Below are 24900 nucleotides of genomic sequence, written 5' to 3' on the forward strand. Positions count from 1 at the left end.
TTTCTTGATGTTCTGTACATGAGGCTCATCTTTTCTCTCTTCAGAGGGACATTGCCTTCTTGCATAATTTGTTGTAATCTCTGATTTATTTGAGGACTGTTAAGCTAAGCAGAATGTTTCAAAATGAGCTCTTCATGTTGACAGCCTGCTTATGCTTCTGTTTAGTGCTTTTAGTGCCAATATTTCTCAATCCTGTTAGTGAGGATTGAGAAATAGTTGGTTTTAATGTGGCTGTCCATTTGACACATTCGGATATTGTAGTCTTGCAGCGCCTCGTAGAAGCTGTTGCAATAAAATGGCTAATGATATGGGCAATTAGAAGTCGTAATGTGAGATGCATGTCAAAGTCCTTTTGATATGTTTGCAGTATTATGATGGGCCACTTTAATCTGGTTTTAGTGTCAATCTGGCTGTCTGGGAGGACTATATTTCTGTTTTGTTGCAGCAGTGGATCTCCCTGTTGTAAACACACACACAGTAACACACATGCTCGCTGATTATTGGCATTGTTTTTAATATGGCTACTGAGCGGGCGATCTGAGACCTCTCTCTCTCTCTGTGTGTGTGTGTGTGTGTGTGCCTGTAGGTGCCCTTCCCTGTCACTCGCTCTCCTCTGACCACCCACAGACCAGCCCACACACAAAAACACACACGCAATCACAGAGCTTTACTTTCAGTAACACCCCGGATGCCAGAGCTGTTCCTATGAATTTGATACATGTGACTATAATCTACATTTTTACATTTAGCAGAAGAAAATATGACAGACGCTGGGGTGTTTTGAATGAGTGCAAGGATTAATTGAAAGGCGATGATTTTTTTTAAAATATTTTTTTGGTTTGTGTGTGTGGTTGCTAGGTGGCTTACTGAACCAAGTCCACCGTCAAGTCTAAAAGTGTCCCACTTTAATACTTAAATAACATTCCACCTGATTTGAATAATAATGTTTTAATGTGTGTAGTACAATCTGAGCAGTAGTTTCAGTGGTCCTTTGCATAATACATGCCACCAATTATAGATGAACCTGTAGTTACAATATTATGAGCTGTAATTATTGAACGTGCTTCCACTCTATATAGAGTACAACAGTTGAGTTCTGAAAGAAAAACTCATTCATTGTTTTGTTGTTTTTTTCTAAAGGGTAATTGATTTTAAACAATAACTTGTTAACCATTAAAGACAGGCTTGCTGTGAGTTCTGAGGTTGTTAATCGACTGTAAATACTTTTGTTAAAACCATCAGCCTGGAGTACTTACTTAAAAAAAAAAAAAAAAAAAAATTAAAGTGGAATTTTTGGTGAAAAACTACATCAACCATTATCTTTAGAGAAATCTTGACCAATCAGAGAATCACATCAAACATTCATGTAAAAAAGAATAATTAAGAGCCTATCCTGTCACTTACTCCCTTGAAGCATTGCAAATTATGTGATCAGTTTCCCTGTTTCCCTACTTAAATATTTAAAATTGTAATCTATCAACAATATATATTCAACATTTTAAATCAGTACTTTTATATTTCACCTTTTGAATTTTTTTGGTTATGCCAGCTGCAGAACTTCATGAAAATTTAAAGAGCCACACAATGTGTTTTTAATTGTAAAGGCAAGTTTGTTTTATTTTCACTGCCAAAGAATGAAGATCAGAAGAACCAATGGCTAAAATTCAGTTTTACCACAATACCAGAGCAGTACAACAAATCCCTTTTGTTGTGTTCACAACATTTCACTGATGACTGCTTTTCTAATCTCGGTGAGTACAGCGGGATTTTCAAAGCGTTTGGCCATAAAAGAGGGTTCATTACCAACTTTATTTAGAACAACGAGCATCTCCGAATCACAACGCGAAGTATGATTATGAAGTTATGTGTTTGTTTTCTCCCGAGCATCTTATCAGTATGTGTGCTGTCTGCAGCCTGTCTGCGCTGATCGTCATGTACAAACACGTCATTAAAATGAAGTGTAACTCCGTGAATTCTCAACGAAGAGATATGAGAGAGATGTCTATAGAAAGCTTGACATGTCTTCTTTAAAACTAAACAAGTGTTGCCGAAAATATTCTGTGATAAAGTAATCCATATGAAAACAACGTGATGTCTGTTTTTCATGTCTCCCTTCATCATATCCAGAGCTTGATTATATAATGTGACCACGCCCCCGCGCTGAACGCGCTATTCAGATTCAAACTGAAGCGCGCGGCTTGAATACACCAATAACAGAAGAAAAAGCAGCGAGACTGTTCAAGTTTTTTATTTTACTGTTTGCTTCGCGGTGAGAGGAATAAGACATAATTCACCCCAAACAGATGCTAACGCATAGTTTACCGTGGAGGTGTGTGCGGAACAACCAATCAAACCTGACTATGTTAGTTGACCAATCAGAACACAATATGCTATCGAAAGGTGGGGTTTAAGGAAACTGAATCTTTTGAACAGCTTCCCGCGAACCGTTTGGGGATCTCTGAGAATTGAGGTAATTTTAAAATGATATTTTGACAAAATTACAATGTTTTTTAACCTTGGATGGATTTAAACCTAATGTACAGGACTTATAAACAGTGATAGGAAGCTTAGAATTTTCATCTTACTGGCTCTTTAAAAATTAGTACAGAGGCTTATACCTTTTCTCTTTTTGTCTATTTTTTGCTTTATATCAAAGTTTGTAATGTTGTGATTAATTTTGTAGCTGGTTGGTTTGGTTCATGGCTTATAATACTTAAACAATGTGGGACAAGTTTTTTTAATTCTTGAAAAATACCAGGTAAAGTACCAGGGCCACTGAAAAAGTGCACAGGCATTAACGCACTCTATTCAACATAAAATTCACTTCCTGGCACATTTCCTCTTACCGAAGAGCTTACTGAACATTTTAGTGATTTGATGGACATGTTGTTTTGCAGCTCAGTAAGCTTAAGTAAATCAGATTAAATTTGGTCAGGAAGGCCATAATGTAAGCGTCTTGCCTATTATTAATGTGAGTAACATATAAATGGTCTGCAGGAACACACAAGCATGTGTGGATGTGTGGGGGTTAATAAGTGGTGAGGTCATCAGAGGGAGACGGGGATGGATGGCTTTATTAGGGGCCTGTGGAAATCCCCCTTCTTCACAGCACATGAGCGCTGCTTTCACTCACGCCTGCTCATGTGAGTTGCATTAGTGTGCAGACACACACACACACAGTCACACATTCCTTCAGTTTCCAACACTCACAAATACTCCCCCTCCCCTGCATTCACTTCTGTTCTCTTGCGTTCTCTCTCATTTATTCTTAGGAAAGGACATGTAGGAAACGTCTCATTCATTTCTCATTCGCACAGCTCCAAATGTGTGCGAAAGGTTTAAAATGCTTGAATGTTTAAATCAGCAAGGCTTTAAAACAAGTGCAAACTATCAACTACGATCCGTTTTACCCTTACAAGCGAGTGAACAACGCGAATGAAGGAAATAATTATAATAATATAATAACAATAATCACTATTCAAGATAATACATTTTGGTAGCCCAACTGCAAAACACAAAACCCCAGGGACGTCGGGCTAGCGATTTTGATCCTGATGTTGTGTTAATATTAAATAAGATATTTTAAAGAATGTTAGTAATCCAACAGCTTTGGTGACTTTTTGACTTCCATTGTATAAATCAATGGACACTGAGACTTTTAACAAAATATATTTTATGTTCTGCAGAAGGATGGTTTGGAAGAATAAAAGGGTGCATAAATAATCACAGAATCTGCATTTTCAGGTCTTTTTAACTATTTTGTTCTAATATGAGAGAATTAAATACTCATTCCATCCAATAAAACATTGCAAATGTATTAACCACAATGACTGTGCAATTGTTGACTCGAGCTGGTTGATATGATCAGAATCTTATTTCACAATTTATTTAATTTACCAATAACAATATAAATCACAATATAGTTATTTTTGTAAATAATAAATTTTTGTTAAGATCAATGGCAAACAAATCAGTATAGTAGGCTGCCATCACTTTAGGACCTAATAAACCGATACAGTTTCTATGTGATTAATTGCCAAGACTGTGAGTATTCAACTGTATAAAACTGTACATTAGTGAAAAAGCACTGAATGGAGTCAGCACTGTGCTGAGCTGAAGTTTTCATCTCTTCCCTGATTAGTGAATCTCTCTTCAGGATTATGGGTAATGACATTTTTCACAGGGAAATTGGCTTGTTTTTAAACACCATTTAATACTGCTTTGAGTTTTAATGACTGACTATTTTGTACCGAAGTCCACTATCACTGATACTATTGCTTTTACAAAGGTTTAGTGAACTACACAAACACTTGTTGAGCAGAGATGTATTAATGTTTTGCCAAATATATCGGTTTATTTTTTATTTAAAATTTTAGATGCTCTGTTTTATGGTATATTGCTTTTTTCCTCTAATGCTGGATTTCATCTGTATGCCTCACCACATTCTCTTGCTCTTCAGTGAGTAAAATCATACAGAGTGCTTCAAAAGTCAAAGAAAGAAAATGAGTGTGTGTATGTCTCTTCAGTGGCCTTTTGTTGCTGGTCTCTGACTGTCTGCATTTCTGCTCGAGGTGCTGTTAATCTCAGTTGATGTCAAAGCATGTGCTCTAGTGAGAGTGTGACATGCTCTTCTCTTATGTAAGTGCAGCATTATCTCTGTAGTATCTGCGAGACGGTGAGGATGTGTCTCTTGATGGCTCTGTTTGTTGCAGTACAGGAACTCTGAACTCTATGGCTGATAGATAAGCCCAACAGACTTGACCTACTTTTTTTGTTTGTTTATTTTGGGACGCTCCCTGTTTCTCTTGTCACTGTTTGTCTACAGCGAGACATGTTGTTTCGGCTGACATGTGGGACAGTGTCCTCGGCTGTTTCATGTGGGGTTTGTTTTTGTTGTTTTGAGTTCTTCTATAATTTATTTAGTTAGAAAACAAAAAGAAAAAAGATGGCTCTGAAATATAATTTGTGACCCTGGACCACAAAACCTGTCATAAGAAGCAGGGGTATATTTGTAGCAATATCCAACTTTACATTGTATGGGTCAAAGTTATAGATTTTTCTTTTATGCCAAAAATCATTAGGATGTTAAGTAAAGATCATGTTCCATGAAGATGTATATTTTTTTATTTCCTATCGTAATATATATAAAAATTTAATTTTTGATTAGTAATGTGTTGCTAAGTACTTAATTTGGACAAATTTAAAGGTGATTTTCAGAATTTTTTTTGCACCCTCAGATTCCAGATGTTCAAATAGTTGTACGTCGGCCAAACATTGTCCTATCCTAACAAACCATACATCAATGGAAAGCTTATTTATTCAGCTTTCAGCTGATTTATACATCTCAATTTCCAAAAATTGACCCTTATGACTGGTTTTGTGGTCCAGGGTCACATTTGTTGAGCAACATTTGAAGCCATTGAATTCACCAAATGCAAATATTAACAATATTATTACACAAGATTGCTTGGCAACTGTAAAAAGCTTAAAGAAAATTACCTTTTACCTTTTAAGTCTTATGGTTTTTACTTTTACTCAAAAGTAAACTTTTTTTCCGCAATTCATTTTCAGGTTCAGAATCATGAAATAAAAATTCACACTATGTATTTTATAAATAAAAATTATGTATTTTGTTGTGAATGATTCATCCATGCATGCTTCTTTTTATAATTTTTAAAATATTTTTTATACTTTATCATCTTGATCTTCTGGTGAAATGACATCTTTTTCTGGTGAAATATATTGGAATTCCCCAATTATTTCACATTTTTTAAACTGCACTAATGATTTATTGAACAAGGATAATTCATTTTTGGGTAATATGTTACACTCGAGTGTACATCACAACAAAAGGAAAAGATCTATTGCAGCTTGCATAATGCTTTACATCAGTACTATAAAAAATTTTGACATTGAGGTTTTGGTGTGTTATCTTTTTTTTAGCTTTGTGCAGATATATTTATATGTAAAAGTTTGAAAACAACTTGAAAACAATGATCTCATAGTGATATTTGCATAATAAATTAGATTGGCAAATTTAATTGGATCTGAATTGGGTATCTGCAGGCTTAAAAGTAGTGCTAGTGGAAATATATATATATTTTGTGTGTGAGTGTTCCCTGGGAATCGAACCCACAACCTTTTGCCCTGCTAACGCATTGCTCTTCCACTGAGTCATAACAAGTATTTCACAGTCATCATAGCGTTGTGTGTTTGAGAGGGTCTATTTCTTCTTCTGAAGGACATCTGACAGCATTTGCCCCACAGTGTCTCGTCTGCAGCTGAGCTCAGCAGCGCCGCAGTGTTGACCAATCTCTGTTTTCATGTGGGAGGAAGAAAGTGTGTTTGAGGCGGGGCTTTAGTGGAAAGGTGGTAAACAAAGGCATTGTTTTAATCTGGAGAAAGTACAGAGCATGCTCTCGCTGCAGATGTTCCCTCGGGTCACGGCAGAGTGCCGTTTTTTCTCCACACATAGATGTGTTTGTTGTTATTTTTGTTGCACTGTGTTTTTGTCAGTGGGTTTGTAGACAGGAAGTACAGTACAGTACAGTGAGGTGAGGTTTGTTAGATAAAATCTTACAGCTGAAGAGATTCGTGTGTGATGTGGTTTCACCGTGGAGTCTGAATAGAGCACACAGCTCGTAAACCGTTCAGTTCCTGGTTTGCATGCTAATATGCCAGATGGGAATTAATATGGTGAAATTATGTATGCACGTCCTGTTATATCTTGAGCTGTTTTAGTTTAGGAAAAAACCCTAAAATGAAACCAGAAAAATATGTTACACTTAAAAGAGCTCTCATGTGGTTAGCAGTCTTGCACAACAAGCAGTTTTCCGTAAGCTTTCTTTTGTTAGCTAGGATGCTAACACATATACATGTCCATTTAACTGTCAGTGATTGTTAAACGATACGGTAAATGCCTTTTCTTCCAATAGAGTCCCGTATTAGTTATGTAGATGGAACTAAACCTCAGATATATCTTATATATGATTTTAACCCCAGATATATCGTATATATGATCAACATCTCAAAACACAATATATTTTACAAATAAATAGTTTACATTGAAATGCCAAGCTTTGTCTACAAATATAGCTTTTCTTAATGTTGTATTATAAAGCAGATGTTCTTCTATAAGCTTGCACAAACTCACTCATTTTGGCAGGAACTAAATATACACTGAAAGAATTGGTGTTTTTACTAGAAATTGCTAGTAAATTTGACAAATATTAACAAAATATCTGCAAGTAAAACTACATTAAACACAACAGGCAGGACAAAAAGGATATAGACAAAAGATCAGATCTGTGCATTAAGCCCTGCAGTGTAAATGCAGCCGTAGCCTTCTAAACAAATGCTGTCCGTAATATTTAGAGCTTTTCAATAGCATTGAGCCTGGAGGCTAGATCGCTGATGCCATATGATGAAACAGCAGTGTAAACAAGAAACTGTCCTGTTTCTCTCCCCCGGGTTCTGAGGAACACAGTGTTCTGTCTGGCCCATGAGAGTGACAGATGTAGAAAAGACGTGGCGGTCCATGACAGGCAGGGGAAATGAGGACACTGTGATATCTGCAGCAGAGAAGGTTTGCTCAACGTGTACGTTATTTTTGTCTCCTTTATGTTTAAAGGGATCAACACCAGGGGGACGGTCCCCACAGGCTATAGTTTGAGTGACATTAACATCTCATTTCATCATCTCCATTGCTTCCTACTGTTCTCTGATCACCGCGAGGATGCCGTCTACGAGACAAAAGCTGCTGGTGCGTCTGCACTCCATGCCACAAAAGAAGATTTCCTCCACGTTAATCTGATAAAAGAAAACCCCCTGAAAATACGACTAAATCCACCTCTCTCCAGCACGCTCTCTCTCTGCTCCAGTGATTTGAAAGGCAGATTTCTGGTTTTGCGAGGTTAGCGATTAGCGCTAGCAGAGCGGCGTCTGGGCCCACAGTGATTGGACTGCAGCGGTCTGGGCCCAGCCAGTCAGGGAAGTCCTGCTGCTGTTAGTGAGGGGCAGATTTTCCAGTGACACACTAACGCGGTGCGGGGAATGATAATCACTCTACTGTCTGAAGCGGCAGGGAGGACGTGCAGACGTGCTTTTAGAAGTCATTTATTGATGAATGCGTCTTTCTGTAAGCTCTCTGAAATGTCACTGGGCTTGTTATGAGCTTGTTTTTCACATTTTCTTTGTTCTTCTGTGTGTACGCTTACCTAATCTACACATTGACATATAATTAAAGCAAAGGTGATTCTTTATATCATTTAATTGTCTCCAGTTGGTTATCAAAAAGTGCATTTATAATTTACAATTTAGAATTGTACTTTTAGAGAAAAAGATCAATTAGTCATTTTTATGTCGTTATAAATAAGAGTTTTATTCATGCAATATTTTTAATGTAAAACAAATCCATATTAATGGGGCATTTTAATCTAAGTCTTCTGAGGAAACAGTCAATTTCTATAATAAACAGATTCAAATAAGTGGAGCACGTGAAATATAGTGACCTGAAGTTCAATCGTACTTGCTTGATGCACAAGAACAAACCTTGTTCTTGTTCAGGCTCCAATGTGTTTGCATTACATGCAAGAACAAACTTTATTGTTTCTTGTGCATCAAGTAAGTACTTTTGAGCTTCCGTTTACCATATTTGATAAGCTCTATGTTCATCATATAAAACACTTTGATCGAACTGCTTGGTTGTAATTGATTAATTGTGACTTCATCATTTTGGTTGAATGAACTTCATTAAAAATAAAAAAAAATGGCTCTGTGCTTTCAGCCATATAAAAACTGAAATTTAGACTGAAGTGACCGAAATAGATGGAAATGTCATTTATTAAAAAGTTATTAAGTTATTCTATTTCAGAACTGACTTACAATTAATAGATGTCTACATTTAAACTTAAAAAGTTTTGACGTCAATTATTCGACTCGTGTATGAATATTTGAAAGTAAAAATAAAATATGAAAGCTGCGGCAGCAGAGAAAGGATTTTAGTGTGCAATGAAAAGGGTCAACGTTTTTCTACATTTCCTTCTCTTAAACGTTCTACAAGAGCGTGAATATATGAAACACAGTTGTGATTTTTGGCTGAGCTACCCTTTTAAGTGTCCCATGCGATGGCTTGATTCTCATGCACAAGGTGAATCAGTGACTGTTAGACAGGGTCACTTCAGTTCAGTTCTTTTATAATCCACCCGCTCCGCTGTGCTCTCTGATGAGTCCAGTAAATTCACTGACCCACAGCGAGTCCAGCAGCTCGCCACACTCCCCAGGCATTCAGAGCAGACATTGTCCTTTTGAAAGAAAGCCAGAATGGAGAGAAAGATAAAGACTGAGCGCTCTGGCCTATGTGTGGTTAGTTGCATAGCAACCAGCTCTTACATATCGTAATGTCTGCACATTTGTGCTTTTTGTATGCCTGTGAGCAGTCGCCTTAGAGATCCATGTGTGCTTTTCAGCATGTTCACTTCATTCTTCAATCCAGGAAAATGACCTGTACTCTGGGCTGGTTTTAATGTGTAGCGATTTTTTTTTTCTTTTTAACATTTAGTTATTTTCCCAAAATGGCTCCACAAATAAGGTGTAAAACTACATGTTTGATGGTTGCTGGATTGTCTGGTCACTCTAAGGATCAAGCACACCTGACATCATCAGACAGATTTCTTAGCAATTAATGGACGGAAGAAACAAAAGATGTGGACCATACATTGAGGATTCCTGGGGGTCCTTGTCTTAAATTCAGTTTGAGCATGCTTAGGGTGATGACAATTCTTAATTATGATTTTAATATGTTAAATTTGGGGCCAGAAAAAATCTAATTGCAGTACAGTCAAATGTGATTTATTCAACTTCAAAAAGCGGTTATTGAATTTAATAAATGTATGTTCTACATGTTTCGAAGTCGAGATGTGGCGCTGTTGTGCATTCCACAGACTTGCAGTTTCAATGTAGTTTGCAATCAATGAATTCCATTAGCTTAATGTTAAGAAAGAAAGTATGGACAGTGGTTATAAAACACTTCTTATTGCATTCAACCTCTGCAACATTGTCAAATGACATATTTTAGATTTCAGACCAGAGAAATGTTATCAAAAACAAATTGTATTATGCATAAAATATTTGGCAATGAGTCACATGCCTAAAAGCTGTTAGTTGATTCTCATGCGCAGCAGACAGAAAATTGAACATGCATTGATTGTCATGACAACAGCAGAGTTTCAGGTGGCTCTGATACATGCACTGCATATTTCAGTGCAATGTTCTGTCCACAGCAGAGGAAAACAGACTGTTAATAGAACTGAATGTTAGAAATAATTCAGTTCTGATAAAGTTTCCCAATTTCCACCCATAGTCCAGCCTTTCATTCTACAAAACTATCATGGGGATTTATGGATTATGCATAATTTTAAGATCATTTTTCACACATCAGCATTTGAAGTGATTGTTTTTTATGTTTTAAAAAAGAAAATCTGCTGATGTTAAACTTGCACTGAAACTAAAAACAACTTAAACCGACTTGTTTGTTTTCAGGCTAGTTTTGATCTATCCCTACTCCTAAAGCATGCTGTGACTTATATTCCAGAGCAGCCTGTGAAATGCAATTAATGGCAATCATGCAAAACATGCACAAAGATTGCCCATTTGTATCGAATGATAGAGGTATATGAGCCAAAATATATTTGTAAAGTGCATTTCCCACAGTTTTGCTCTAAATTAATTTGTTTAGGCCATTATACATTTTGTTTATCATGAATGCTACTTTAAGTTTTTTGGAATGGAAAATTTTCATTCCTGTTCTGTTTTCATTTCAGTTCACTCTTTTTTTTGTGGAGTGAGGCGAACTAAAATGTTAATAAGTGCCTGTGAATGTTTTATTCTCTAGTATTTTACATTATGGCTGTATGAAATAATAAAATGTGACTTGTACACCGATGTGACATTTCCTTCAGCAATACAATTTGGACCCATTGTGACTTCAATATAATCAGTTGAAACTTATTTTCTGGAAAATACAGTAGATTTATTCACCAGGGGTTTGCTTGTGCTACACAGCAACTCTCAACGACTCCGATGGCCACATTCCAGCACTTGTTTAGCAACAAGGAATTTTGCAGCCTCCTTATTTTCCATTTTCGGGCATTTCCATAGTCTTACATAAACCGGTCAAATCCTGGACGTGCCTGGCTCAGCCTAACTGCTTTTCCAGACCACTAATCTAGTTGTGCAGGGTTCAACAACCAGACAGGCAGCTCTCATCTCCCCGAGCGTCTGACTGAACGCAGTTATATAACACCCCTGCTGCCTGCATGATTTTGGAGTCAGTACAAGCCTCATCACTTATGCATGGCCAGGCAGACCAGAGCTGACCCTCTAACTGTTCCCATTAACTAACCCCCCCGTCTTGCTCTATCTGTGTTGTCTATGAGCTCTGCGTACTGAGTTAACCCTCCGTTATCCTTGCTCTGCTGTGTACAGCTGGCACCGAATCCATAATCAGATTAAATGTAGGGCCTGGCCTCCGATCGGTTCTGTAGGCCATGGCAGAGGCACGTGTGGTGGCTTCCTCCATCTGGATACGAGAGGGGGAGGTGTCATCTGTGTTCAGCATTTCCAGACCCTTCCTGCTTTTGTTCTGCATGTTATCTCGGGTTAACCCATCCTGCTTTCATAGACTGTGCATGGGAATTTTAATGAGCGTATTGCTTTAGTTTGCCATCATGTGTGTTTTGATCAGTCTATATAGTGTGTGTGCTCTTCCTCACGCTTCTCTTGTAAACAGCAAATCATTAGTTTTGCAGAGATAAGTAAACTGGGTAAACCTGATCCTAGATCCTGCATCAGATTTTCACTGCGGTTATTCTTGTGCTTTCAGCTTTACACTGCCCCTTTTTATCTTTAGTTAAACAGATGTGGTGGAACGTAAAAAAGCACTGGCATCTTGCAGGATTTGTTGCACCACAGAAATGGTGCAATCATTTGTTTGTCGGCCTAAAACGATTCACTTCCTGGAACTGAAATGAAAGAAATGGTTACTTTTGATCATGTCATCCTATATTACCATGACCCTGACCAGACTGAAAATAGTTTACTCTCAAATATCATTTTTGCTTCCAGATTTATTCCAACTTGCTGCATTTTGTTTAGTGGGGTTGCCTTTTCATCAAACCTGGTATTTCTTTTTGAATATTTCAGAAGTACGAAAGAGATGATTAGTGAGAATTTTTTTTTTTTTTAAATGGTGCTTTTTTTTAATTTGAGCTTGACAGTGTCAACCATATTTATAAGCATTGAAAAGAAATGTTTTTTTTTTTATAATTTATTATATTATTATTATATTATATTCTATTTTTAATAAATCTGTAAAAATGTAAACTTTAGTTTCTCTGTTGAAGTGATGCTGTAACACAACTAGGCTGTAGTCAGTTTATTTTGGCATGGGAGCATCTGTGCACACATGACCACAGAGCGAGAAGTGGAACAGGAATTTATGGAGACAGGACATTCACACACATACGCACACACTCACAATATTAGCATGACATGATGAGGTTTGTTAAAACTAGTTTAGTCTTCCATGCAGGAAGGTTTGATTTGTTCTTTAATCTTGTGCAAGTGGCTTCCTTTCCGTTCAGGTTGGTCATCAATCTGAGCAGCTCAGGCGCTGTTATTGAGGCGGCTTCCACCCTGCTGGAGGGGCAGAACTGTACCATCTGTCTGTGTACTGTACTTCTGTCCAGCAGACTTCCCATCCTCCCTCTGCTTATTTTCAGCCGGATTCTTACAATCATCTGCTCCGTCCCTTTAGTTTGTCTTTAGATTATGTCTGATATTTTATAGGGAATATGTATTTGCCGATATAAATCTGTAAATAGATTTATTAGTAAATAATAAGATATATACTGAATATAATCAAATGGATGAAAAATATCAAATATACTTTTAGCTATATTGACATATCAGCATAGAATCTGATCTCGCGTGTTCATATTATTGATAAACAAAATGAAAAATATTAATAAAAAAAAATGTATTCGATACTTACACTAACCATACAGATTGTGATTTCAGTTTTATTGCAATGAAATATGCTGCCACAATTACTGGAGAACTATTTGAGGTGGTGGTGTATGCCAGCCTCTATCTAATGCCAGATTCTCAGGCCTACAGGTCACTGCCTGAATAACCAGCATAAAAGTAACCTACACACACACACACTCATTTTGGCCCTCTGCCCCATGTCAATTTTTAATGAGATTGCATTTTTCATCTAGCCAGCAGCGGAGACTCAACTAGGAGGGTGGGTTCAGCAGAAACACAATATGAAGTTAATGTTTCCTTCTAGACGGAGAGGATGAATGAGGGAAGCTGTCCTCCATGACCCCTGCTGTAAAGGGGATTGTGGGAGGGAGGGGTCAGCATAATGGGGGGAGGGGAGAGCAGAAGCCATCAGTCACGTGTGTCACTACAGGACTGAAGGCTGGACTGTAGATTCCTGAGCACACACATGAAGGCAGTGTCTCAAAATGTGGTAAGATGACTACTTACCATTTTTGGGCTGTTTTACATGTTATAATGGTCATTTTGGAGGTGGAGAGAACATTTTTTCTTGAAATTGCATGCATAGATATATCATGCATAAAAGGATATGTGACTTTTTTTTTCATAAATCCGTTTATACAAGTTGTACAACTGATTAAAAAGTTGAAGATTCTTAAAAATGTAGCAAAAGGGGGTTTTCACAGCAATGCCATAGAAAAAAAATGTTGGTTTTGGACTATAGAATAAGTTTCCTTGGATGTTAAAGGTTCTTCATGGAACCATATGCCTATGAGGTTAGAACATCTGTCATTTTATATTCTGATCCAGATGTACAGATACTGAGGTGGGAGTGTCTGTTGTTAATGTGGGTGTCATGGAGGGTCATGTGCTGTGCTCTGCAAGGATGTGTGCTTCACAGGAGTTCATATGATCAACCAAAACACTAGAGATTGTGGAAAAGAAAAGCTGAGATGGAAGATGCACACCAGCAGTATTCATTTTTATTGTACCCAGAAAACGTTCTAAATCCATAATAAAGGCAGCTGTCAGCAGATTTACAAAACACACCAAAATTATTATGTAGTAATGGTATTCAACAAAATCACAAATAAATTGAGATGCATTGAAAAAATCCAATATCTGGACAACATCCCAATCCGGACAGGATTGAATTTTGCTGATCATCACTATTGCTTTTTCTTATATTTGGGCTTTGGACTTGTGGCGAGTGGGGCGGGGCCGAGAGGCGTGGGAACGAGGAGTGAGGCCAGGTGTAGTGATTGGAGATGAGCTACACCTGAGCCCCACCGCTAGTATCGAGTCCCACGTAGGAGATGGAAGGATATAAAACTGGAGTGACGACCGTGAAGGACGAGAGAGGACCAGGCCTGGGATATTATTTTATGTTTTGGTTTTTATTTGCGCGCACCAGTCGTCCGCGAGGGGCTGGTGCGCCGTTTTGTATTTATTTATGAATTATTAAAATGCTTTTTGATTGTGCGCCGGTTCCCGCCTCCTTCTTCCCGATGAGTAAGAAGTCGTATTATTACAGGACTGTTTGAGCGATAATGGTTATTTAATTGTGAATGCGCATTTTCTTTATTTTGACATTGTAAATTACCTATCTACCACTCCAAGTGTTTTTTTATAGTTTTTTTAACTGTTAATTTAATAACTCTCAAAATCAATTTAATGTTCAAACTGTACATTATAATTTTATGATGCACTTTCAGAGTTTAAAAAGACATATTTTAGCCTTTTTAGTTGTTTATTTTTAATTTACTGTAGACAAAATAGTATGACTTAAATATTAGTGCAGCTTTAAATGATTGCTGAAGTGATGTGTCTTGTTAAAGAGAGATGTACAATTCTTTTTCATATGGTCAGAATAATAATTTGGATTATAACAGATGAACAATTCCATAGAGTTGCATAAAAGGAGGGAGTCTTTGACTGGTAAAAGGATTTTTACACCAAGGATGATAACTATAACTATAAAACATTTTCTCTTTACGACTTTAAAAGTGGAAGACCACAAAAATGCAACATGCTTATAATGAACATATATAATTATCATTCTAGTTATTTTTACCGTGAAATGGGCCCTGGAAATATCTGCATGCCCAACTACTTGTGCACTTTGTTTTGGTGTTAAATTGTTTTATTTGTATTCACTGGTCACTGGGGTTACTTTAAGGACAGCATCCCTATAAAACAGCCCTGTGAGATTATTGTTGATGGGGTAATGGAATTGGACGTTGCTTGAAGCAATGCTTTAGCATGGGCTTTTTTCTTTAGCTTAGCCTTCACATGGGGTGGGGGTGAATCATTTCTGGTATGATTCCACATTATGAAACCCGCTCCTGTTACTGCACGTTGCTCAGCACTTGGGTTGTGCAATGTGCTCTGGCTGACTCACTCATGCTGATGATTCCCACAGCTCTCAGCACCAGATCTGTGCGTTTCAAATCATTAGCTGGGCACTTTCTGTACACATTTTAAAAGTGTTGAGCGCAGGATCATATTAGTCAACAGATGGACGTTGTCCAGTGCAGGAACTGTTTTTCCAGTTGGAAAACTGGTTCAGAAATAGTGCCAAACCCTCAGTGTGGCTTGTTTTTGGAAACCAGTTCTCCAGCCTATCACGCTACGCCCGCCCACACACGTGGTGAAAGAGGAGACTTTGACAGGCCAGAAACATGCTGTCGTTTCGACATGCTGCATATGTTGAAAACATCCAGCAGCTCAAACACATGTTCTCCCTCTTGTCTCAGTGTTTCACAAACACATAAACGTCCTGCGCGCCAGCTCCGCTTTGAATCACAGTGGAGGAGAACAGCGGGACTGAGACGTGGTTTTAGCACCGTGACTGTGAGGAAAGCTGGACATTCAGTGGGTCTGCACTGGCCACGTCTGTCCATGAAATCAAACCAAAATTAGGTCATTTAAGGCTTTTATTGCTGTGTAATTACACTGAAAGTTATTGAACTGTTTCTGCAACAGCAAGTTGTTGTTTGACTGATGCTTTTATTAAATGCCAGGAGTTCACAAACTGTTTTGTCAGCTGAATCCTTTATATGTCAAACATTTACTTAAATTACCCTTTGAGATTGACAGTTGATATTTCAAGAACTGAATAACAAATTTACATGTCCAAACTTTTGTTGGTTAATGGTAAAATCAAATGCAAGAGATCAAAAAATGTTTAGTGTTTTAGGAAGTTTTGATAGCTTAGATTTTTATAGCTAGACTTTAGTGGACTCAATCACATTACTTTTACACTTCGCTTCCCTCTAAAACACACAGTGCATTAGGCTATACAGTTATTTAATTAAATTGCAGCCTTTGATTTTATAATCACACCAAGCTATTCTATTTCTATTTTAGTTTTTATCAACTCACAAACCCAGGCAGTAACGTTGTGATGTCCCGTTAAGGAAACTCTGCACTACGCCAATGTAAACACATGTCCTCGTAAACACAGTCAATTATGTCCTTAGTAATCGTAAACAGTTGGAAGAAATTTCACCGCTATCTAAAATGTTAGTGTTGTAACAACCTTATTTATTATATATTTATTAAGGTTACATGGGTAAAAAAAAAAATGGATTTTTTTTCTTTTCTTTTTTTACACACAGTGTTAGACTCTCTTCCATTTTGTTTTTATTTTGCACTGGATCCACTTGTATAGTAGTACATCACACAGCTTGTCTGGTAAATATTGGGCCTCGTTTATGCTGCCAGTTAAATGTGACCCAATTCCGATTCCGATTTGCTAATGTGATACAGATTGGATCTGTTCTATGACAGTGTAAACAGGAAAAAAGTGCATGCATTCGGATATTTACATATATATACTGAGGCATTAGGTTCTGTACGTCATTAAAACTGCGACAATTAGGTATTTCTCAGCAGTTTAACGACGTCATTTATGACCCATGCTGGCTAAATGAGGCAAAGGGAAAAAAAAAGTATTTGTACATTTTCTCTGCTCGCTTCTCACTCTGACGGACATCCAAAGTGTGTGCATATAATGGTGCTTCTGACGGCGCACAATCCCAATAAATACACATATACAGAATTACAGTATTTTAGAATTCACACAAACACAAAAGTGAATGATTGGGGAACTGTTGGGGGAAAACATCTGATGTGTAACATTATATTAGATTCATGCATTACAGTATAGGACGTCTGTATCATTATTTTAATCTAACAATAAAAGAAGAGGGCATCACTCGCTGCACTTCATTGAACTACTTTTGTAGTTTTAACAATCAATTTATTTGTAATGAACATGTTATTTTTACATTTGTTTTTCGTACATGAATGCTTTAGTTACGATATAAAATGATCAAGGTAATGCATTTTTGTCTTTCTAGGCTACTTGTACTGTTTTATTTTTTTTTTGCATCTGTTCTTATTTATAATAGCAAAGATGAAATAAAATAAAAATAGCTGTATTGTAATTATTAATATAGTAATTAATAATAAGAAAAGACGGAGGACTTTACTATCGACTTTAAACTAATTGTTTGTCCGATTCTTATAAATCATAAATCATTTTGAAGGTCCTTTAATGGAGAATTTCCTTTTTTCCCCAATTTTTTTTTTCTTAATTGCTCATTGCAACTCGTTTTGTCAGCGCAAGTCATATTATTCTCATGAGGAAGCACATGTGGAAGCGGTAAATGACAGCAACGCATGCGCGATGTTTCAGGCAGTATGGCAAGTGTAAACACATGAATCGGATATGGGTCACAATTGAAGGAATGTATAAACGGACAGTCAAAAACATTGGATATACAGTAGGCAACAATTTAGAATTGGGCATCAAGACCGGCAGTGTAAACGAGGCCTTGGTTGCGCTTCTTCAAAATGTCAGCAGCAAACATCAAAGTTGAAATTTGATGGCATGGTGCACAAACACTTGCCTGGGGCTAATGCTAGATCTTGATGCTTCACTCATTAGAGTTCAATAAGTGGAAGTTATCCAATGCAGTGGATAACTTTGATGTGAATCATGTGAAAGTCCTTAATGTTCCATATCTATACTGTTCCCTATGCTTGTATTTGTTTTACGAGTGCTCGGAGTGTGACCCCTTCTCTTTGCTCTTCCTGCAGGTGTACGTTGAGTTTGACGACCTGGAGTGGGATAAGCGGGAGTGGGTCAAGGTGTATGAAGACTTCCAGATCTTTCTGCTGGAACATCAGCTGGTTTGGGCCAAAAGGAAGGAGGGTGCCCAGCTGCAGGGAACAAAAGCCAAGCAGATCCAGTGGCCAGCTCTGGTGAGTCATTCCTCCCCAAATCTTTGATTTGGAGATGCGCTGGGCATTGAGCTGCAGCTGTGGAGTATTTAAAATGGAACAATAGCTCTGCTGAGGCAATACGATGGGATCCTTTATGTTGCTGCTATGATTTGAGGTTTGGATGTCTTTCAGATCAATGGCTCATCTCTGACAATAAGATCATTATTTGTTTAGAAGGCTTGCTGAAAAGATGGGAAAAAAAACAGAGGGTTTGATGTCCTTTAAAAGAGACGGAAATTAAGTGAGCAAGAGATTGTAAATGTTTCACGACTGACTATTTTGATTATGTAACGTGAGAAGCAGCACAGCGCCATCTGGGCCAGACGCACACAATACAAGAGTTTAAAGTGAAATCCGGTTGTCATAGTGCCCACACATGCACAGGCTGACGACCCAGCATGTGTAATGGTGCACTTGTCCACACCGAGAACTCGTGAGCTAAGCCCCCTTCTGAGCAACCTGGCAGTTTTTCATATGCATTAAATTTCTTCCCCGTATTTTTACTTAAGCATCTGTTCTTAATGCTTTAAAAAGAATTTTATTCTGATTAAACTAAGGTACAAGAGGTTGTGCTGTATTGTCAGTTTAGTCTAAGCTAAAAGGCATGACGGACAGCAGCAAAACTATATCCGCTGTACATTTGAACTTCATAGTAATAATAGTAAGGACACATTTTTCATTAAAACGTTATTTTGTTCTGTAAATGTGTGAAACACATGCAATCTAAGATTACTAGTTGGCCTTTGCACATGCGGTGCAAGGATATACACTGTTTGGAAGGTATTTTTTATTTTATTTTAAGTTTCTTATGCTCTCTAAGGCTGCATTTATTTCATCAGTAAAAACAGTAATATTGTGAAAAGTGAAAACAAATTAAAATAAATGATTTCTATGTGAATATATTTTAAAATGTATTCTATTGCTGTAATGTCAAAGCTGAGTAGCTGAGCAGTTATTCAAGTCTTTAATTACATGATCCTTCAGAAATTATTTAGATATGCTGATTTAGTGTTCAAGAAATATTTCTTATTATCAGTTTTGAAAACAGTTGTAGCTTAATTTTTTCTTTATACATTTTGTATTGTAGCAAGATTTCTACTTTAAATAAATTCATTTTTTTTATCTTTCTGTTAATAAAAGAATTTGAGCAATTTCAACTTCTTGTATGAAATTAAACTTGATGTTTATGTCAGTTTAATGTAATTTAAGTTTAAATGACTTCTACAACTTAGTTGATTATACCTGAAAATAAAGCAGCAACTGAACTAGGTGGAAAGTTTTAGTGTCACAGATTCCCCAAAAAAAATATTTAGTGGGAAAAATTGTTTTAAACATTGATAATAAGAATCATTATTAAAAAATTGAGCACCGGTAATAATTGATGATAATTAAGCAGCAAATCAGCATATTAGAATCATATCTGAATAATCATGTGACACTGAAGACTGGAGTATAGATGCTAAAAATTTTGCTTTGTCATGATAAAATATAAATTAAATTTGAAAATATCTAGAAATAAATAAAAAAACTTTAAATTGCTGAAACTTTGATCAGTACACATTGTCTAGCTAAACTAGGTCATAGCTCTTACCATATTGTTTAGTTTAGCATGGCTGTAACAGCATATTTACTATTATGCATTTAGGAGTGTAATTATCTGTTGTCTTTTAATGGGATAGTCAAAATCTGTGATTCTACCTTTGTTTTCTGAGTGATTTACCTGGGGAAGAGATAATGATGTAGTCAGTAGACTGCAGTCAGATCTGTTGACAACGCCTGACGATATTCAGTGAAAACATGCACTATTATTGTGAATTAGAATTGTTCATGATTTTTGTGTTGCTTTTAAAATCCAGGAACTATTTTTTATCGATTCTTCTTCTGTTCTGTACACTTTACACTAGGGGTGGCACGGTTCAACTTTTTCACGGTTCGGTTTGTTTCACAGTTTTAGAGTCACGGTTTTCGGTACAGTTCGGTATGTGCTATGATTATGGAAAAACTATACTTTCTAATAATAAAAAAAAAAAAAAACAAGAAGAATATTCTATCCAACTGCAAGCTACAGCAAAATAAAAAAAGAGTAAAGATTCAAACAATAAACAGTGATTTTCAGTTTTTTTTTTATTTTTTAGGCATTTTAGGAGTTTAAACAGCATTGCATTTTGCACTGTATAAATTAAAGATTATTCTTTATTAAGTTCTAAAAGCTTTTTAATCAAGGGCAGTGAGTTGTTTCTATGTGGTTGCTGTTCGATTAATATAAAGACTATAACTTTAAGAAAATTCACTGATACAGTAGGCCAACGTTCAGCCGGCTGTAGGATACTTACCAAAACAGGCATTTTGACATAATTTTTGTCTGAATATGTCAATTTAAACACAATACTTCAGAGAGACCTTAATATTTGCACACGATCTGAAACACCGTGGTCCCAGCGCGTGCCGAACCGTGTGTGGTGAACCGAACGGTTCAGATTTTTTTCAGCGAACCCTGCCACCCCTACTTTACACTCTGCTGACTGATGGGTTTTTATAGTTGTCAAACAGCTTAATAACAGCCTAATTACTTTACTCAACGCCTGACCAAACAGTAGTTTACCCATAAGCCTCGCGTGATTGTGCTGTTCACTGGTCTTCTTTGAAAGCTGTTATTTTGCCCTCTTTTAAGTTTCCTGTGTCTGTTCCTCACACACAATTGCCTTCACAGCTCCATTATTTATGGCTTCCATTGGAGGAGACTTTACTGCCACCAAATCCCCTTGCTCAGCACTGCCTCTCTCTCTCTCTCTCTGTGTGTGTGTGTGTGTGTTTTGGCCTTTCTCTGTAGGTCTGTTGATATATGTGCCCCATCCTGAGCTAGCTGATTGTTTTCTCCTGTGCTCAATTTGGAGCACTGGATCTTTTGACTGAATGTGACCTGAGCATGAATCTTTTTTTTTTTTTTTGTGTGTGTTTCCGGCTCATTTTTGGATTGTGTAGTAATTCATAGTTTAATGCAACAACAAACATCCAGCGTAGTGCCATTTGTAAATTATTTGTGGTTCTACAGCCAATATTTTTTTTTTTAGGTAGGTCTAACATCAGTTTTTAGGTTCAGAAAGTGAATAAAGTAATCAAATGTAAAATAACATTGCATATTTGACTGCATAAATTAAAGATGAATCTTTATTGAATTTAAAAAAGAGCAGTGAGCGATTTTATTGTGTTGCTGTCTGATTAATGTTAAGAAAGTACTGTCACTTTAAAAGAATGCACTGATCCAGTGCTCCACTGATACTTTAAAGAGAGCTTAATATTTGCAAGCATTCTTAGATGTGGGTTTGGCGTTCAGATGAGCGCACACATGAATCTTCTCATTGCTCGCGTCTTGTGGCGATCGGCACTCGGGTTATGGTGGAATAAATAACTGCTCATTTTCCAGGATACGCCACTCGCATCGAACGAGTGAATGGTTTGTCCACATTTTATTTTATTTTTTTCTCGCTGTTGTGATGAATTGGAATCCAGAATGAGAAGCGGGAAGTCCACTGTTTTGGGAGCTCCTCCATAAAACGTGTATTTTAACGTCTGGAATACCGGTGGACCTCCCTCAAAACGCGATTTGGGCTAGTTTTGAGTAACAATTGGGCGGTTTTGTTGTGAAAACCTGGAAACCCTGGCATGCTACACGCGGAAATGTTTGAAAGCACATGCAATATGAACGTACTTCAAAATGGCACATTGAAATTACTCAAGCAGTGTTACGGTGCATTTCATTACTGACGACCTTAAAATAATGTATAAAATAAAGTAGAATGAAAATAGTAGAATATATGACGAGGCATATCTTGCTCTCGTCTTTTGTTTCTATTCCTGATGTTTCAGCTGTCACATTGCGCTGCAGCAGCTCTACTTTACACTGGACATGACAAATCGACCGATGGATATCATTTTAACTATGTGAAATCGAAGAAGGCATCAGTTTAATGTAACTGTTTATAATGGGTTTTGCTGCTCGCATCCGGTGTAGACATCATCAGTGATTGGTTTTACAGTATATTGCCGTGCCGCATCCAGTGAAGACATCGTCACTGATTATAATGTGCTGTACTATGTTCTGGCGCTCGCGTCTGGTGTAGACACTGTATTTAATGTTGTTGGTGAGGAGGAAAGCTTATGTATGTCCTGTGCCTTAGGGGAAAGCATGAAACCCACAATAAATAAATAAATAACAGAGAGAATAATAATAATAACAGTTATTCTTTCTATGCCATTTTTCAGTGTTTCAAGTGCTGCAGGTGTCAGGCAAGTTAACAGTGTTTAAAATGTGCAGTCCACATGTTTACATATGTTTATTACAGTGACTTTGTATTACCTATAGTAGTGTTGTAAAGCAACAGATTTGTTTTTATAATTCTGCAGTATAGCTAACTTAGGTTTTGTGTTTTGTATATTAATGTTTAATTCAATTCAATTCAAGTTTATTTGTATAGCGCTTTTTACTCTACAGTTGGCATTTACACCAGGCTTATTTGTCAGTGCTTTACGTTGTCATAACTATTACATGGTTACAAAGTTGGAAGTTCAACAATTCAGTCAATATACTACCGTGATTGTAGTTGTTTAATAAAAATGTAATTCATATCAATTCATGCATCACCTAAATTTCATCATAACATAGTCCTGGTCTACAGAAAAGAACATTTCTGTTTAATCTATCTAGTATTGTGTTGTAGCATTTTTACAGCATCAGCGCTTGCTTTGTGTGCCTGTTGGTTGTCAATTTGTGATGAGTTCACATTGCGACAGTTGTGGTGCAACTTGTTTGCAACTGTCAATCTTCCTGTCTGATTATCAGCGATGACTGGATGTTCATTCTTCCACAACCACAGTTCCTCCTGCACATGCTTCACAAGGCCATCATGTATTTACGACATCTTGTAAATCTCTTTTGTCCAGCGCTGTATTTTACGCATCCACGCTGATGTGGCTAACTCCTGATGGCTTAATTGTGTTTAGCCCTGCTTGACCTGTAGCCTCGAGGGCGATCTTTACTGCTGATAAACGCACAGACCCTTGCCCTGCTGTCTTTGTTTAGTGAAAGCTGTCCGCGTTCATTGCGTACGAAGGATGAAGTCACTCCGCAGAAGGAACATTGCTGTGGATTATAATCTTCAAACCCATTATTTTCATCAGCTCATGTGAGTGACTTTACTAAATGGTTTAGCTACAATGTTTTGGCTTGATTATTATGATGTGAAAAGAGTGTGTTAGATACCATACGCCGCAGAAGCAACAGAAAAAAGCTTTTTTTCCCTTTCTGTTTTCTGCTGTTGAACAGTAAATCTGAGTAATAGGAGTTCTCCAGATAATCCTCTAAACTGTAAACACTGATTAAAGCACAAAGGTTTGGTAGTGCAGACAGTGAAATGAATGTTGGATGTCTTTTTGTGATCTTGCTGAACAGCTGTGTTGATAACACATAGTGATGGTTTAGTATTTCTCATGTGGCACAGCTTCAGATCAGCAAACACCCAGAGAACATACACCATGTGTTCACTATAATCTTTAGTGCTTATTTTTTCAATAAAAAGTGTTATAGAAGTAGGGCTGCATGGTAAATCTCAATTAAATCGCAGCCGCGATTAGGTAAAAACCTGGAATTGTCTTGTTTTTTGCATAGCTTAGCGCTGAACTCTCTCTAAATGGCTTTGTTTAGAAACAAATTTGAACGCATAACGACTATCATGCAATGTATTCGAATATATTCGAATATCACCAACACCCCTCTCTTTTTATTTACAATGTTCCCCGTGGTGGAGAAGTTACACACGTTAGAAGCGCACAGACGTACCTGGCTGGCTAGCGGAACAGAACCTATGGCTACTAGCTCTTATTCGCGTGATTTGGTCATGGAACTACGGTACAATATGTGTAGAGTGCCCTCTACTGGATAAGATGGCAAAGAATAAAATAAAAAACAAACGGTCTAAGACTGTAAAAAATGCGCTACACATGGCATTTTTCAAACCGGATATTTTATTTCTAGTTAGATTACGGATATTTCACGTCATGTTCGAACGCATATTCGAATATAGAATAAAAAGTGACAGCCCTACTATTAATTACAAAACCAGCTTTTACTGACAAGATGCCTATGAATATGACAATTTTTTTAACAATATCACACTGATTTAAATCCAGTATCAACGCAAACATGTTGCTATGTGCTCTTATCCTGAATTTTGTAAAATAATGAATTTATTTGTTGTATAATTTGTTCATTTTATTTCATAATTAAGTTTTTGTTTTATATATATATATATATTATTATATATAATAAATGTACAACAATAGAAAAGTATTATTATTATTATTATTATTATTATTATCATCATCGTTTGTAGGACAGAAGTATAATAATAATAATACAATAATATAAAAAATATTATTATTATAAACTTTAAGAAAAAAATAGTTAAGAAATAATAATATTAACTTTCACAGAAGTTCTGAGGTTCAATAATTTTCTCTGTCTGAAACCACAATGTTTTCTGTTTG

General features: G+C 36.8%; 1 protein-coding gene across 3 annotated transcripts in view; it reads left to right on the forward strand.

Moving 5' to 3' along the window:
* Window positions 1-24900, forward strand: part of LOC127969426 (probable JmjC domain-containing histone demethylation protein 2C) — a 117071-nt gene that overhangs the window by 32258 nt on the left and 59913 nt on the right. For all 3 annotated transcript variants that reach the window (XM_052571353.1, XM_052571354.1, XM_052571355.1), the window contains exon 2: window positions 18172-18336. In XM_052571353.1, the coding sequence (XP_052427313.1) occupies window positions 18172-18336 (165 nt within the window). The remainder of the gene's footprint in view (window positions 1-18171; window positions 18337-24900) is intronic.

This window comes from Carassius gibelio, chromosome B12 (assembly GCF_023724105.1).
Source record: "Carassius gibelio isolate Cgi1373 ecotype wild population from Czech Republic chromosome B12, carGib1.2-hapl.c, whole genome shotgun sequence".
NCBI lineage: Eukaryota > Metazoa > Chordata > Actinopteri > Cypriniformes > Cyprinidae > Carassius > Carassius gibelio.